The sequence below is a fragment of the Miniopterus natalensis genome, chromosome 4, assembly GCF_054644295.1.
Source record: "Miniopterus natalensis isolate mMinNat1 chromosome 4, mMinNat1.hap1, whole genome shotgun sequence".
Classification (NCBI taxonomy): Eukaryota; Metazoa; Chordata; class Mammalia; order Chiroptera; family Miniopteridae; genus Miniopterus; species Miniopterus natalensis.
In genome coordinates this window covers 67,137,075-67,151,366 of record NC_142084.1, presented here as the reverse complement: position 1 = coordinate 67,151,366, position 14,292 = coordinate 67,137,075, and the positions used below count along the sequence as shown (strand labels likewise).

General features: G+C 54.6%; 1 protein-coding gene across 10 annotated transcripts; it reads left to right on the top strand.

Moving 5' to 3' along the window:
- The first annotated feature begins 174 nt into the window (after positions 1 to 174).
- RAVER1 (ribonucleoprotein, PTB binding 1) lies at positions 175 to 14,279 on the top strand. Of its 10 annotated transcripts, none has more exons than XM_016207947.2 (14): positions 175 to 411; positions 1,959 to 2,025; positions 4,304 to 4,773; positions 8,196 to 8,387; positions 8,537 to 8,666; positions 9,016 to 9,110; positions 9,897 to 10,005; positions 10,320 to 10,531; positions 10,626 to 10,719; positions 10,900 to 10,934; positions 11,651 to 11,725; positions 12,208 to 12,348; positions 12,733 to 12,816; positions 12,916 to 14,279. In XM_016207947.2, the coding sequence occupies exons 1-14, from the start codon at positions 193 to 195 to the stop codon at positions 13,060 to 13,062; spliced, it is 2,070 nt and encodes a 689-aa protein (XP_016063433.2). In that variant the 5' UTR covers positions 175 to 192; the 3' UTR covers positions 13,063 to 14,279. The 10 variants fall into 10 exon arrangements, with proteins under 10 accessions (XP_016063433.2, XP_087672834.1, XP_016063431.2 ...); XM_087816708.1 differs by having other exon boundaries at positions 10,802 to 10,934; positions 12,916 to 13,001; XM_016207945.2 differs by having other exon boundaries at positions 9,918 to 10,005; positions 10,626 to 10,934.
- The last annotated feature ends 13 nt before the right edge of the window (positions 14,280 to 14,292 follow it).

Here is a 14,292-nt window from a genome sequence, read left to right as displayed (position 1 = left end):
AAGTGGCGGAGGCTGTGGAGTCCAGACCCGGCCAGAACTCTCGGAGGCGGGCTGGGCCTTAGCCAATGGGCTGAGGGATTCGAGAAGGAGGAGGAGGGGCTTCTTCTGGCCAATAGGCGGACGCGCTCTCGTTGCCGCTCTATGCCGCTCCGCCCCGGCTCGCTGGTCCCAGAAGGCGCCGGGCTTCCCAAGATGGCGGCCGACGTGTCCGTTACTCACCGGCCCCCGCTGAGCCCGGAGCCTGGGGCCGAGGTTGAAGCTGACGATGCCCCGGAGCGCCGGGCGCCCGAAGAAGAACTGCCGCCGCTAGATCCAGAGGAGATCAGGAAACGCCTGGAACACACCGAGCGCCAGTTCCGTAACCGCCGCAAGATACTGATCCGGGGCCTCCCGGGGGACGTGACCAACCAGGTATGGGGGGGCGGTGTGGGAGCGTGGCGGGAAATACCACCGTGCGCGTGCGCGGGGGGAACCAGGCAACACCGACGCTGGCTTGCCCGAGGGTAGGGGGCGTCGGCGGGAGAGTCCAAATGCAGGATCCATGAGGCTTTGGGAGAGACCAAGAGCGGGTTGTTGGCGGGGGGACGGTGATGGAAGGAGAAACCAACTTTGTACTGAGGGAGGACGTTGCTAGGGACGACCACAGGCTTGTAAGGGACCAAGTGATTAAAGTGGGCCCGCTGCTTCGGCCAATTTGGGGGATAGTGAATGGGCAGCTAGACTGGGACTGTAGAAGTAGAGACGCCAGTTACTCCCTGCTCTGATTGTGTTTTTCCTCATTCCTCTCTATGATGAGATGGCGAGACCTCATAGTCAGAAGTTTCAGGGTTGGCTAGAGTATCTTTAGCACGGTTTATTAACTTCTCATAGGGATAGATCGGAAGTTGTCGCAGTTCCTGGCGCCTTTCTTCCCCAGAAACCCCAGGATTTATTTGGAAAAAGAGGTCTCCTGCCCCCAACCCACAGATCTGAAAGAAAGGAGGGATCAGTGTTCTGTGGAGCTCCCCTTGGCTGATCTGGCCAGGGGTGCTCTTCTCTTGGGGCCTACCGCGCTGGGCTTTCCAGTGCTCTTTGGACCCAAGGAAATTGCATCTGATATGCCCTGCCCTGCTGTGGTGGAATGGGCTCTTTCTTCCTGTTGCAGAGAATTCCTGCTCTATAGCCCACCAACACGTCTGCCACTGGCTCACCCTCACTGTAGGTGGGCACTGGCTGGTAGAGCCCCCAGAGTATTGGGAGGGCATGACTTGGGGACGACTGGGGCAAGCACCACTAAGCATGATCTGATTTATTTCTAGAGTCAGTCTTTCTCCTAGCACCTGCCTGCCATCTCTCAGCTGGGAACACGCTGTGTCTCCTGCAGGGTGCAAGGTATATCCCTGCACAAGCAGGCCCCAGAGCCTCTCCCCCGCAGCTGGCTTACAAGAAGGCTGCTGTGCCAGCATGAGAGAATTGGGAAGCACACGAAGCCACTCAGTGTGGGCTTTAAGTATACAGGGTCCCCAGTCAGGTACCCCTGAGTGGCATTTCTGCTGCTGTCTTGACCAACCCCATGACCATCACCTCTCTGAGCCCCAGTTTCCTCATCTGCAAAATGGATTTGTTAATACCTAACTTGTAATGTTGGAAAGCGTCAGTCTTGCCAACTGAAAGACAGGTTAAACAACTTCCCTAAGGGCATACGGCAGAGCTAGGACTTGAACTCAGATCCACCTGGCTCTCTAAGAGTGTTTTGTGTTGGTAAAGCACATGGGATCTGCAGTTAGACTCTGAATCCCAGCTCTGCCAGGTATGGCCTCAATGGCTTTGGACAAGTAACCGCTCTGAGCCTCAGTTTCCTCCTTTGTTAAATGGGGACTGTGATTGACCTCATTCATAGCTGTTCCACTTGAAGGTGGCACTGGATTTCTTCCTTCAGCTCCTGGTGACTCTCTGTCCTTTGGCTTCTATCTCCACAGGAAGTGCACGACCTGCTCAGCGACTATGAGCTCAAGTACTGTTTTGTGGACAAATATAAAGGGACAGGTTTGTGGGGCTGTGGGGTGGGCTAGTGGCAAGGGGTGACAGTCCCTGAAGCTGGAAGCTTTCTGGCCCAGCATCTCCTCTCCTGAACTTTGGGCCCAAGATCATCCCCTAGGCCAGCGCAGGATAGACTGTTGCTCCAATCTTTTCTGGATGCCCATCATGGAGCAGCCTTGATATTCATGTTCCTCCTCCAGGCTGCTCAGCCAAATACCTGAGCATTGGGCTCTCCCACTTCCTACACCATCCCCCCAGTCCTGTCTGGTCTTCTTCAAGCCCTCCAGAACAATTGGTGTCCCTCCATCTCTGCCTACATGATTGCACACTCCTACTTGCCCTCCCCCAGGGAGCCAGGGTTAATCAAATCTGATCAGTTTGATTGCAAATCTGATCAAACCTAGTCTTGACCTGATTGTTTTTCTCTCTCCTCAAAACCTGCCTGAGGCTCCTCTTGACATGATCTTGCAAGGATGTGCCCCAGCCTTGCCATCTCCTTGGTTGCAAGCTTCCAGACATTCCCTCTGCCACTGTTCTTAGCTGTCCCCTCTTCTATCCAGGTGAAGACAGGCAGCTCCTCACAGTGCCCTGAGTGCCCTCTCCCCATCATAGCACTGATCACTCTGGGCTGTCGCTGCTGGCTCACTCACCTGCCTCCTGTACTGAGTGGTCATCTCCATGAAAACAGGGACAAGTCTTATCAGCCTTGCAACCCACCCCCCTACCTTGTGGGAGACCCTCGGTGGGTGTCTGTATCTTCTAGGCATTATACTTGCAATCTATAACTTGGGTGAGGACAGGGACCCTAGAGACCTCCTGGTGGGCCAGGGGGCCAGGGTAGTGGTTAAGATTTTTGGGCTCTGGAAGCAAATGGACCTGGGTTCGAGTCCTGGTCTCTCCTCACTCAGTGGCCATAGGCAAGTGATTCACCTTTCCTGAGCCTCAGTTTTCTCACCAGCTAATTGGGCGTGACCTGCTTGGGTTGACCACAAGGCCAAACATTAAAATACCTAAAAGGGCTATGGGTGTCTGGCACCTAGTAGATACTTAGTAAACATTGACAGGGGCAAGTCAGAACTGTTTACTGAGTACCTTGTATGTGGAGGTGCCAGGTATTGGGGATCCAGAAGTTAAGTGACTCTATTATTAATACTGTCTTTCAATAAATGTTTATTGAGCACCAGTATATGCTGGGACACAAAAACAGAGCTGTGAACCAAACAGAGATTGTCTAGTCTGTGGGGTGGAGGGGGAAGATGTCATTCACACCACTCTAGGCTTGAAGGTGAAGTGGTCATGGGACCAGAAGCTACAGGGTGCTGTGGGAGCTCAGTACTGTAATCTGAAACAGGTGCAGTCAGGGTAGGCTTCATGGAGGAAGTGATGTTTGCAGTCAGATTGAAGGGTGGATCAGGATTAACCAGGTGAAATAGGGGAGGTCAGTGTTCCATGCTTAGGGAAAAATAGGTGCAAAGGCCCGAGGGAGCATGTGCCTGGCATGGTCCAGAAAGTAGCAGCAAGAGATGAGAGAGGAGGTCAGCAGGCCGTGGGGCCAGGTCACACAGGCTCCCTTGTCCCCTACAGTGAGAAGCCCCTGGATAAGGGTATGGCACATTCTTATAATCATTTTGAAAAGCTGTAGCTATTAGGTGGACAGCAAACCAGGACTGGCAACAGGACTGAGGCTGAGGCAGGTGCTTGGACATGAGAGGTGAGAGGTGTTGATGGCCTAGAACGGTGGTAAGGAAGGGTGAGCAGGCTTGGGCTGTGGAGTCCGTCTGCCTGGGTTCGAGTCCAGGCTCCTTCCCTCAGGCAGGGGTGCCGCTGCTCTGCACCCATTTCCTTGATGGCACACTGATGGTTATGAGGAGTAAGTTTTCCCATTTAACAGATAGGGAAACTGGGACTCCACAGCCACTTCGGCTGGAGTTGAAACCCAGGTTCCATTGACCACATGCTTGACCACTACCCTATGTGTCACCCAAGTTACTCACCTATTTTCTATGTGTCAGCCAGGTGCACAGTAGATAAGAGGGCAGGTGAGTTCACTAGTAGGGTGAGAGCAGGGGTATGGGTGAGGGCAGGGAGCAGAACTCCTGGAGGTAGGAGGCACCTGTGCGAGTTGCTCAAGGCTGGCAACTATCCAGTTCACTGGGGCCTGAGGTGTCCTGGTTGGTTGGTATTCTGAGATAACATGTGGCTTAGAGAGAAGTAAGGGTGGGCGGCCATTGGTCAAGGCAGTCCTTCAGGGGACCCCACTGACCCACTCCCCCTCCTGCTGTAGCCTTTGTGACCCTGCTGAATGGTGAGCAGGCCGAGGCTGCCATCAGCACCTTCCACCAGAGCTGCCTGCGGGAGCGCGAGCTATCGGTGCAGCTGCAGCCCACCGACGCCTTGCTCTGCGTGGCCAACCTGCCCCCTAGTCTCACTCAGCAGCAGTTCGAGGAGCTGGTGCGGCCCTTCGGCAGCTTGGAGCGCTGCTTCCTGGTCTATAGCGAGCGCACTGGCCATTCCAAAGGCTATGGCTTCGCCGAGTACATGAAGAAGGACTCAGCTGCCCGAGCCAAGTCGGATCTGCTGGGCAAGCCATTGGGCACACGCACCCTCTACGTGCACTGGACAGATGCAGGACAGCTGACACCCGCCCTGCTCCATTCCCGTTGCCTCTGTGTCGACCGCTTGCCCCCTGGCTTCAGCGATGTGGATGCCCTGCGCCGGGCTCTGTCAGCTGTTCATACACCGACCTTCTGTCAGGTGAGCTTGTGCCTGGAGTGGGGACCTGGGAGCAGATGCCTGGCCTGGAGCACCTGGGAGGGGTCCTTTGGATTCACCTGCCCTCCCCAATCTCCTGGATCCCTTTTCAGTAAAGTCTTGATGATGTCACTTTGAATGGGGTTCTTGTTAGAGAGGCCATATGGTGGGTGACAGCTCAGATAGGAGCCAGATGACTGGGGTTCAAATCCCTGTGCTCCCTCTAGTGCCTGGTTTAACCTTGCTGGCCTCTCTCCCCCTTGTGAAGTGCAGGCTGCCTTTGTAAAAGCTGGGCAAGAGACTTGTTCATCCCTCTGTCACTTTCACTCCTACACTCATCAGATGTTTCTTGAAAACCTAGGCCTTGCGTTGAGTATACTGCTCCAGAGGAGCCCACAGTCTGTTTAGTCTTGAGGTCAGGAAGTAGACTTGACCAGATTCATTCTTAAGAAGGAATTCAATAATCACACATTGGTTAACAAAACGATCTCTGGTTCATCCAAGTCACATTTGTCAGACACTTCTGTATTTGTGCGCAGCCCCGTGGCAGGCACATTGGGGTGAGAATAGGCCAGGCCCAGCCCTGAGAGAGCCCCAGGTGGTGTTGCCCACAGACCCACAAGGCAGACGTTCCTTTAGCATACACTGGATTCTGAACACATTATTGCAGCCCCTTTATCCTGTAACAGCCTGGAGAGGCAGGTGTTATCCCCATTTTCAGGTGGGGACACTGAGGCACAGAGGGGTCAAGTGACATGCCCCAGGTCATACAGCCAGGACATGGTAGAGTCAGGATTGGAGCACTGACTGCAGCCTGGCTCCAGAGCCCCAGGCAGCATAGAGGAAGCTGGTACCTGGCTTAGACCCCAACTCTGTGGCATTGGGTAGGGCTCAGTCCTCTTGTATGAATGGATGTTAGGAACTGGGGAATGGGACGTCTGTAGGAACTCCTCCCCTTGCTCCCTCAGCATTCATTCATGCTCCTGCACCTACTATGTGTCAGGCCCAGAGCTGGGCTCAGGACACAGATGAATTAGCTCAGTGGCCACCTCCTCAGATAGAGGTTGAGGATTATAAGGCCATGACCAACTACAAGTTCTTTTTCTGAGCCTATTTCCCCACCTGGAAATGGGGCCAGCAGCACTTAGTGATTGAGTTATTGTGAACAGCTGTCTGTTTATTCTCACGTACATTAGGCATCCTAGTCGAACAGAGGCTGGGTTCCAAAATCAGGCAGGTTGAAGTTTGAGCCTCAGTTCCCTATTTGAGAGCCGTGTGGCCTAGGTTGCCCTTTGACCCTCTGAATCTTTATTCATTTGTATTGTGAGAAGATGTGTGTCTCGGCCTTGGTATGGGGCCTGGCCAGAGGTGGGCACTCAAAGCGCGGGTGCTGGCCCCAGCCGACAGCCTCCCTGAGCTGCTATGCCTGGAGTGGAACCCTTCCCTGCCCCTGTTGAACATCCTATTAAATTCCTACAACTACCCTTTGAGGTAGGTACAGTTGCTGCCCCATCTTACAGATGAGGAAACTGAAAGCCAGGGACAGGCATTTGCAGGGACCTGCCTAGGCCAGCCAGCGAGTTAGAGGTGGTCTGGGAGCAAGGTCAGGCAACTGACTCCAGGGCCCATGCTCTTAACTGGGTGCCCTTGCCTCCCAAGATCGCCGAAGCCACTCTGGGAATTTGCCGTCCTCCTGGGGGGAGGGGAGCTTTATTTTCACCATAATCAAGATGAGACTCCCAAGGAGATCCCATTGCAACCCACTCTAGTGCACTTTGCCATTTGTTCACAGGCCAATTTACATTGCTTTATTTCATTACAGAGTTGCTTAAAAATACTTGAATGTTATAGATATGTATAAAGCAGGTTTCACAAGACCTTGTGAAAAAAGCTTTTTCTATTTATTTATTTTTCTGAATTGGCAGTCCAATCACATTTGGACATTCAGCACAGGCTCTCTCCTGACCCCCCAGCACTTTTTCCTGCAGAGCCCTTGCTTGTACCAGTTTGTTGTGTCCTTCCAGAGAGAATTTATTATGCATGTACAACAAATGTGTATGTATGTTTCTGCATTCCTCTTTTCTTGACCCATTTATAGTTGTGCCTGTGTTGGTTCGGGTTTTCCACTCGTCTGTCTTGGCCATCTTTCCATGTTCCGACATGAGAGCTTTCTCATTCCTTTTGCAGCTGTGCCGTATTCCACTTTACAGATTCTGTCCTTTTCCCTATTGGTAGACATTACGTTGGTCCCAGACCACACCACATCTCTTAGAACCCAGAAAAACGGCTTTGGTTCTTGGGACAACCATCGCTATGCCAAGGTCGCCAGTTCCATTAAGGGTGTCAGCTTTGCCTCGTTTGATCCCAGCTCCAGCTCTGTGGCCTGGGCAAGGGACTGCCACTCTGAGCCTCAGTTTCCTCATCTGCAGAGTGGGTGTGCTGACATTGCTTGCATCTGGACTCAGTGAAGAGCCCAGCTGGGTGCTATCACCTAGTATCTGCTTTCCCTGGGACAGCCTCTGCCCACAAAACCAAGAGGCCTACCAGCAGAGGATTGATGTGGGGCTGTCCATGGCTTTTCTCTTTGTGTCTTGCTGCAGAGCTATTTGTGCATTTGATTTTCAGGGCACCCTGGACCCCACTGGAGTGACTGATATGTAATATATAGTATGTGTGGCATTCTCTCTTTCTGATTTCTTAAAAATTCTCAGTCTGGGAACACATCTGGCCCAAGGGTCTGGAGGAGGGGCTGTGGACCTGAAGTAACAAATGGCTGCCGTCAAGGGGCTTGGGGAGGCCTCCCTGATCTGCCCGTGACCACACCTCTTCCCTGTGGCTCACTGGCTGTGTTACCTTTCACCACCAGCCTCCAACCTGAGTTCAGAGGCCCCCTGCTTTGCCTCCAGGCTATGTGCTTTCCCAGCCCTGGCTGCAGTATTCTTGGCCCGAGGCTCTTGATTTGCTCCAAAGCCACCTGCTTGCCTCTTCCAGCCAGCCCCTCCTTCTCCCAGCCCTGCAAACCTCAAATTGCCATTCCCATCTATGCACCTTCCTATGTTCAAGAATCTCAAAATCTCAAAGTCCCAAAATGACATTGGCATGAGGCCCAAGAGAGTTGGTCCCTGTGAGGTGAGTCCCAACTCTGCCCTCCCACAAGCTGTGTGACCTTGAGCATAGTGACCTGTCCGAGCCTCAGTTGTCCCCTCTGAAAAACGGGTAGGATGCAGCTTCTCAGGGCCATTGGGAAGATTCAGTGAGCTGAATGCAGGAACAGTACTCAGGACAGTGCCAGGCCCAAAAATCTACCCTCTCTCGGGGGGTCTCTATCACAGTCAGGATCCATGTCTGATCACAGTTGTCATTCTATGTGAGAATGATCACTGCCCCCCCAGCGCTCACATCCATCTTCCCCCCACCCTCACCAGCTGGCTTACGGCCAGGATGGTCAGCTGAAGGGCTTCGCTGTGCTGGAGTACGAGACTGCTGAGATGGCTGAAGAGGCACAGCAGCAGGCAGATGGCCTGGCCCTGGGGGGCTGCCACCTGCGCATCTCCTTCTGTGCCCCAGGGCCTCCTGGCCGCAGCATGCTGGCTGCACTCATCGCTGCACAGGCCACAGTGAGTGTGTGCCCAGGGGGTGGGCATGGGGGAGGTCGGTGGCCAGGCCTTCCTCCCTTGAGAGATCAGGGCTCCTGGCAGTTACCACTTGAGCTCTGGGGGCAGTAGGGAAGGGTGTGGCCTCAACCACCCTCCTTTTCTCTCCTCAGGCCCTCAATCGGGGCAAAGGGCTCCTTCCTGAACCCAGCATCCTGCAGCTGCTCAACAACCTGGGGCCCTCCGCCTCCCTCCAGCTGCTGCTCAATCCCCTGCTCCATAGCAACTCAGGAGGCAAGCAGGGTAAGGCAGGTCAAGTGGGCATTGGGCAGGGTCCCCAGCCTCTTAGAGCTAGGCACTTCCCAGAACTGTGTTCCCATCTGAGCTCCCAGTGACAAGAGTCCCATGAGCAGGAGCTGGGATGAGAATGGAGGTCACTTGCAAGGGGTCAAAAGTAGGAGCATTGCATCCTGCAGTGAGGCAGGGTGGTAGAAAAGGGGGCTGTCCTTCCTGAGGGCAGATACTTCCTTCTCAGGCCCTTCCTTTGGGCTGTTCACTTTCCCTCTCATGACTTCAGGCCCAGGGCTGCCTTTAATTGTGGAAGGGGACTTCTATCCAGGGATCACCTCCCATTTCCCGGGTCTCCCCCCAGGTCTTCTGGGTGCCCCCCCAGCCATGCCACTGCTCAACGGGCCTGCCCTGTCCACGGCGCTGCTGCAGCTGGCCCTGCAGACGCAGGGTCAGAAGGTAACATGGCCATGGGCCCTGGGTTCCCTCTTTACACATGTTGCCACAGCCCCTTGCCTTTTGATTTTAGACACTAATGCCAACCAGCAGCTCGCTTTCCGGGTTGTGGGCCATCTGGCTGTGTCCCTGGTGCTTAATATGGGGCCTGGCCCCCACCAGGGAGTAGAGTGGCCTCTTGCCCATAGACATGCACACACACAAATACACACACCATACCACCTCAGTGCCCACACGGAAACACATGTATACATCTTAAAACTGATACACATGAAGACACGCACGCACACAAAAATAGCACACACACATACCACCCTGTCTGGTTTGATTCACTAGGGCCAAGTCAGTGACAGGAGTATGTCTGATGATAACTGACAGAATGTAAAGTGGGCTTGGACCATTGTGTGCCAAATAGACTGACTGAATCGTATGCTTAAGAATGACTGCTTCTACGATAATCAGCAAGGGGACTGGGTGTGGATGGTGGGTGCCTAAGGATTATCACCGTGTGTGTGTCTGATAATGACCAACACTGTGGGGTGATAGACCCAGACTGCTGAGTGCATGGTCCATGTTACTTGAGTCTCATCAAGGTCTCAGGTAGGCCCTGGCATGCAGGAAGCCCTTGGTTACCACTGGCTGGCCAGATGGGTGATGGCCAAGGTGTCACAGACACTGGAGGACCCATGAACAGCCATGGACTGGAGTCTGGGTGTGCTGAGTGTTGTGACTGCCAAGACCCTGGGCAACACCTGTCTACTGCTAAGGCCACACTGCCCCCATCCCCAGCTGACTGTGCTCTGTCCCCAGAAGCCCGGGATCCTGGGAGACTCTCCCATGGGCAGCCTCCAGCCTGGGGCCCAGCCGGCCAACCCCCTCCTTGGAGAGCTGTCTGCAGGTAACAGACCCTGCTCCCTTGTCATCTCTCTGGGTCTATCCTGTTTCCCCTTTCTGCATTGGGTGTGGTAAATTTCCAGATATATGGCCTTGGGCAAGTGACCTAACCTTTCTGGGTCTCAGTGTCTGTTAGCTTGGTGCTCACCTCGTGGGTGAATCTGTGAGCATTCTGGACGTTGGTACACTCAGAGGGCTTGCTCAGTGCCCAGGACATAGTTATTCCTCAGCTGCTCACCCTGGTCCAGGCAGATGCTCTAGGACCCTGGGAAGGAAGGGTCCTGTATGTCTGGACTACTGACATCATTCTCTCTGTAGGAGGGGGCCTGCCCCCGGAGCTGCCACCCCGGCGAGGGAAGCCACCGCCCCTGCTGCCGCCACTGCTTGGCCCCTCTGGGGGTGACCGGGAAACCATGGGCCTGGGTCCCCCAGCAGCCCAGCTCACTCCACCCCCTGCCCCTGTGGGGCTGCTAGGCACTGGCCTCAGAGGCCTGCAGAAAGACAGTGGACCTCTGCCAACACCCCCTGGGGTAAGGTCCTGTTCTGTGCCCAGCACTCTTCCAGTCTCCTGCCCTGCGATGTTTCCCGTCAGGGACCCTCGCGAATCCAGCCCTCTCGCCATAGGTCTCACTGCTGGGGGAGCCCCCCAAGGACTTCCGGATCCCCCTGAACCCCTACCTGAACCTACACAGCCTGCTCCCTGCCAGCAACCTGGCGGGTAAGGAGGCCAGGAGCTGGGGAGGCGCTGGGAGAAGCCGCCGCCCAGATGAGGGCCCCCTGCCTAACCCCCCAGTCCCCAGAGGTGGTGGTGGCGGAGGCGGTGGTAGCAGCAAAGCCTTCCAGCTCAAGTCCCGCCTGCTCAGCCCCCTCACCAGCACCCGCCTGCCCCCTGAACCAGGGCTTCCTGACAGCTATGGCTTCGACTACTCCTCGGTGAGTATCTGCCTGCCCTGTGGTCCTAGAGCTGGCTATTGTGGCCCTTTGCCCCCTGGGAACAAGTCATTCTCTAAACTAGTATTTCTCTAGAACTGACTGTGTCAGGCCAAGCACTAGGGAGACAGTGGGGAACATGCCAGACACAGTCCCTGCCCTTCAGTCTCTTGTCTGTTTCTGTACATCAGATCTTGCTTCCTCTCCCAAGAGGCCTTAGGCTGCACTTCTGCTTCTCCTTAGAGACAGGGCTGAGCCTCCTATCTCTCTGCCCTTCTCTCTCCTCTCCTCTCTGAGATTCCTGTCTCTGTCCCTGGGGAGCTCTTCCTTCTGCAACTTCCAGTGTCTTCCAGGTTAAATGTTGCAGACTGGCCACTTGCAGGCCACACTGTATTATAAAAAAATAACAACTGAAATAAACACTGATACCGACGTATAAACACTGCAAACATTCACACAATCCGGATGCTCAGCTTGCCTTGAAAACTCCAAACACCTGGCCCCATTGGGGCCACATGATTTCATAGCAGTCATCTCTGGGTCTGAGGTAGAGCCACTCCCTGGGACAGAGAACATTCTGTCTCATTGCCCCATGCACCAGAGTTTACCCTCTGCTGGAAGGGACAGACTTCCCTGATGACATCTGTGCCGGAGAATTCAGCTAGGAGTGAGGTTGGTGCAGACTTCAACCCAACACACTTTCTCCCACTTTCATGCAGGACGTGGGACCTAGGCGGCTCTTTTCCCACCCACGGGAGCCAGCCCTCGGGCCTCATGGACCCAGTCGACACAAAGTAAGAGCTTCCCTGTGAATCCCACCTACCATGTGTATCAGTTTTCTGCATAACAAGTGGTCCTACCACTTTGTGGCTTACAACAGCATTTTATTTCACACCATTCTGTGGGATGGTGGGTGGATGGTTCTCTACACTCACCTTTCAGCTCAGCTGAAGCTCAGCAGTTCACAATGGCCTTAGTCATATAGCTGCAGTCAATAGGCTGGTCAGTGGGCCTTCACTGTGGGCCTCACGTGATGAGCTCCATGTAGAGGTCACCCTCCAGCAGGCCAGCCTGTGCGCATGCATGTGGTGGTGGTCCCAGGGTTTCCTGGAGGCAGAAGGGAGGGCAGGCACCTCTGCTTGCATCTTTATGCTACTTACTGTCTTATTGGCCAAAGCTAGTCACATGGCAAAGCCCAGAGTCATTTAGGGGTGGTTTACAAAAGGGGATAGATACTGTAGTAGCCTGCCTCACTCAGCTGGCCCCCTTTCTACAGATGTCCCCCCCACCCAGTGGCTTCAGCGAACGGAGTGGTGGGGGCGGTGGGGGATCCTTCTCTCACTTTTATTCGGGCTCGCCCACTTCCTACTTCACCAGCGGCCTGCAGGCTGGCCTCAAGCAGAGCCACCTTAACAAGGTGAGGAGCCTCCCCCAGCTGAGCACAGGTTCCCAGGGTCAGCTAGGATGCAGGGGACCCCTGTGACCCTCAGAGCCTAGGTAAAGGCTAGGGTGGTGGCAGGGGTGAGTTTTCCTCAGGGCCTAGCTGAAACAAGCCATCCTTTCTGCACCTGTGTGTCTAGCACCTGATGCTGCCCAGCCTTCTGGGCTTCCACTCACTTTCCCAGCAGCCCAGGGGGTGGGTGATATTAGCCCCAGTTGACATGAAAAAACAAAAGCTCAGAGAGAGGAACTAATTTGCCCCCAATCGTGGCTAGTATGCAGCAGAGGCAGGATTTGAACCTGAAGCACCCTGACCTTTGCTCTGGGGGATGTTTCCTCTCCCATCTTCCGTTTCTGCCAGGCGGTCGGTTCCTCCCCACTGGGCTCCGGAGAAGGGCTCCTGGGCTTGGGCCCTGGGCCCAATGGCCACAGCCACCTGCTGAAGGTACAGGCAAGGGATGGGGACACACATGGCTGGGGAACGGAACAGTGACCTCTGTCCAAGGTGGCCCCTGACCTGCTACCCTCTCTCCTCTGTCTCCAGACACCACTGGGTGGCCAGAAACGCAGCTTTGCCCACCTGCTGCCCTCACCAGAGCCCAGCCCCGAAGGCAGCTACGTGGGACAGCACTCCCAAGGCCTTGGTGGCCATTACGCAGATTCATACCTGAAGCGCAAGAGGATTTTCTAAGGGGCTAGTGCCAGAGATGCTCCAGGGCCTGCACCAAATTGCTTTTGGGTTTTCTGGTGTTTTGTGTTTTTGTTTTGTTTTTTTCTTTCAGTAATAGGAAAATCTCTGAAAGACTTTGCTGACCAACCAGCTGGAGCCCAAGGAGTGTGGGAGAGTCTGGGGGCCACTCTGCATCTCTGGTCTACTCCTGGCATGGAAACCCTGCAGCCTTAAGAAAGAGAGCAGGCTGGGCCCCTTTCTGCCCTCCCTGTGTCCGCCTGCGTCTGCCTCTCTGGGAGTCTTCTCCTGCCTCCTCGCTCCTGTATCTTGGCCTTTCGAGTGCCTTGGACATTTCCCTGATCTCCCATGAGGATCAGAGACTATCCCCCTTTTTTAACTTTGACAATTGACTTTTGTTTCCTTTTCTAATTTTTATTATTTTTTTAAACAATCCAGGACGACCCCCAGCTCTTATACTTAAAAGGTTCAACATGTCTGGACCTCCATTCCACACTTCGGTTTGAAATGGCTCAGCTCTTTTCTCTTTTTCCCATGTCTGTTGCAGGCATGGCTTCTTCCTTCCCCTGCCTGCCCAGTCTGGCCTGTACTCCAGCTCTGGGTGCCCTGCTCCCTGCCACAGTCCCCTTGCCTTCTGATGCCTTAAAGCCAGGCCCCAGGCCCCGCTGGCCAGAGCCTCTCAGATGCCAAGCTCTGGAAGCTTGACTCAGGACCAAACAACTCTGGCCTAGGGATTGGGTCCCTCTACCCAGGGTCCCCACCCTGGGGACAGTAAAAGGCCAAAGCCTTGGTCTTAGCAAACCAAATCCACCATCCCTCTGCCCAGGCCTAGGTGCAGAGACAGGCTTTCTCTGCCAGCTGAAACCAGTCCCCCTGCTCTTTGTCAATGGGAGTCGGGCACTGTGCATCTCACTGAGCCTCTGCTGACTCCCCCCATGTTGAAGATGAGTTCCACCTCCGTCCCCAGGCCAGGTCACCTGGAGCTGGCCTCCCCTTGTCCCATTGCTGGAATCAAACAACTCCATGCAGATAAATTCTGCCCCTGCCCACCAGCAGGACCTGTTGGCTTGAAGTGAGCCTGCGCCGTACCCTGGCCAGCTAGGCCACCAGCTTCCTTCTCCTCACTCTGGGGGTCTACATCCACTTCAGGGGGTCCCCAATCCTATCACACAGACCTTTGCTGAATTAAAGTTTGTAAGTAAATGGTTTTAAAGAAAGCAGAGCTGGCTCGTT

Excerpts from the sequence above, each read along its gene's own strand:
- RAVER1 (XM_016207944.2), top strand. The coding sequence starts at position 193 with ATGGCGGCCGACGTGTCCGTTACTCACCGGCCCCCGCTGAGCCCGGAG. Across the intron at positions 2,026-4,303 it reads GGACAAATATAAAGGGACAG|CCTTTGTGACCCTGCTGAAT; the intron begins GTTTGTGGGGCT and ends CTCCTGCTGTAG. Across the intron at positions 4,774-8,195 it reads ATACACCGACCTTCTGTCAG|CTGGCTTACGGCCAGGATGG; the intron begins GTGAGCTTGTGC and ends CACCCTCACCAG.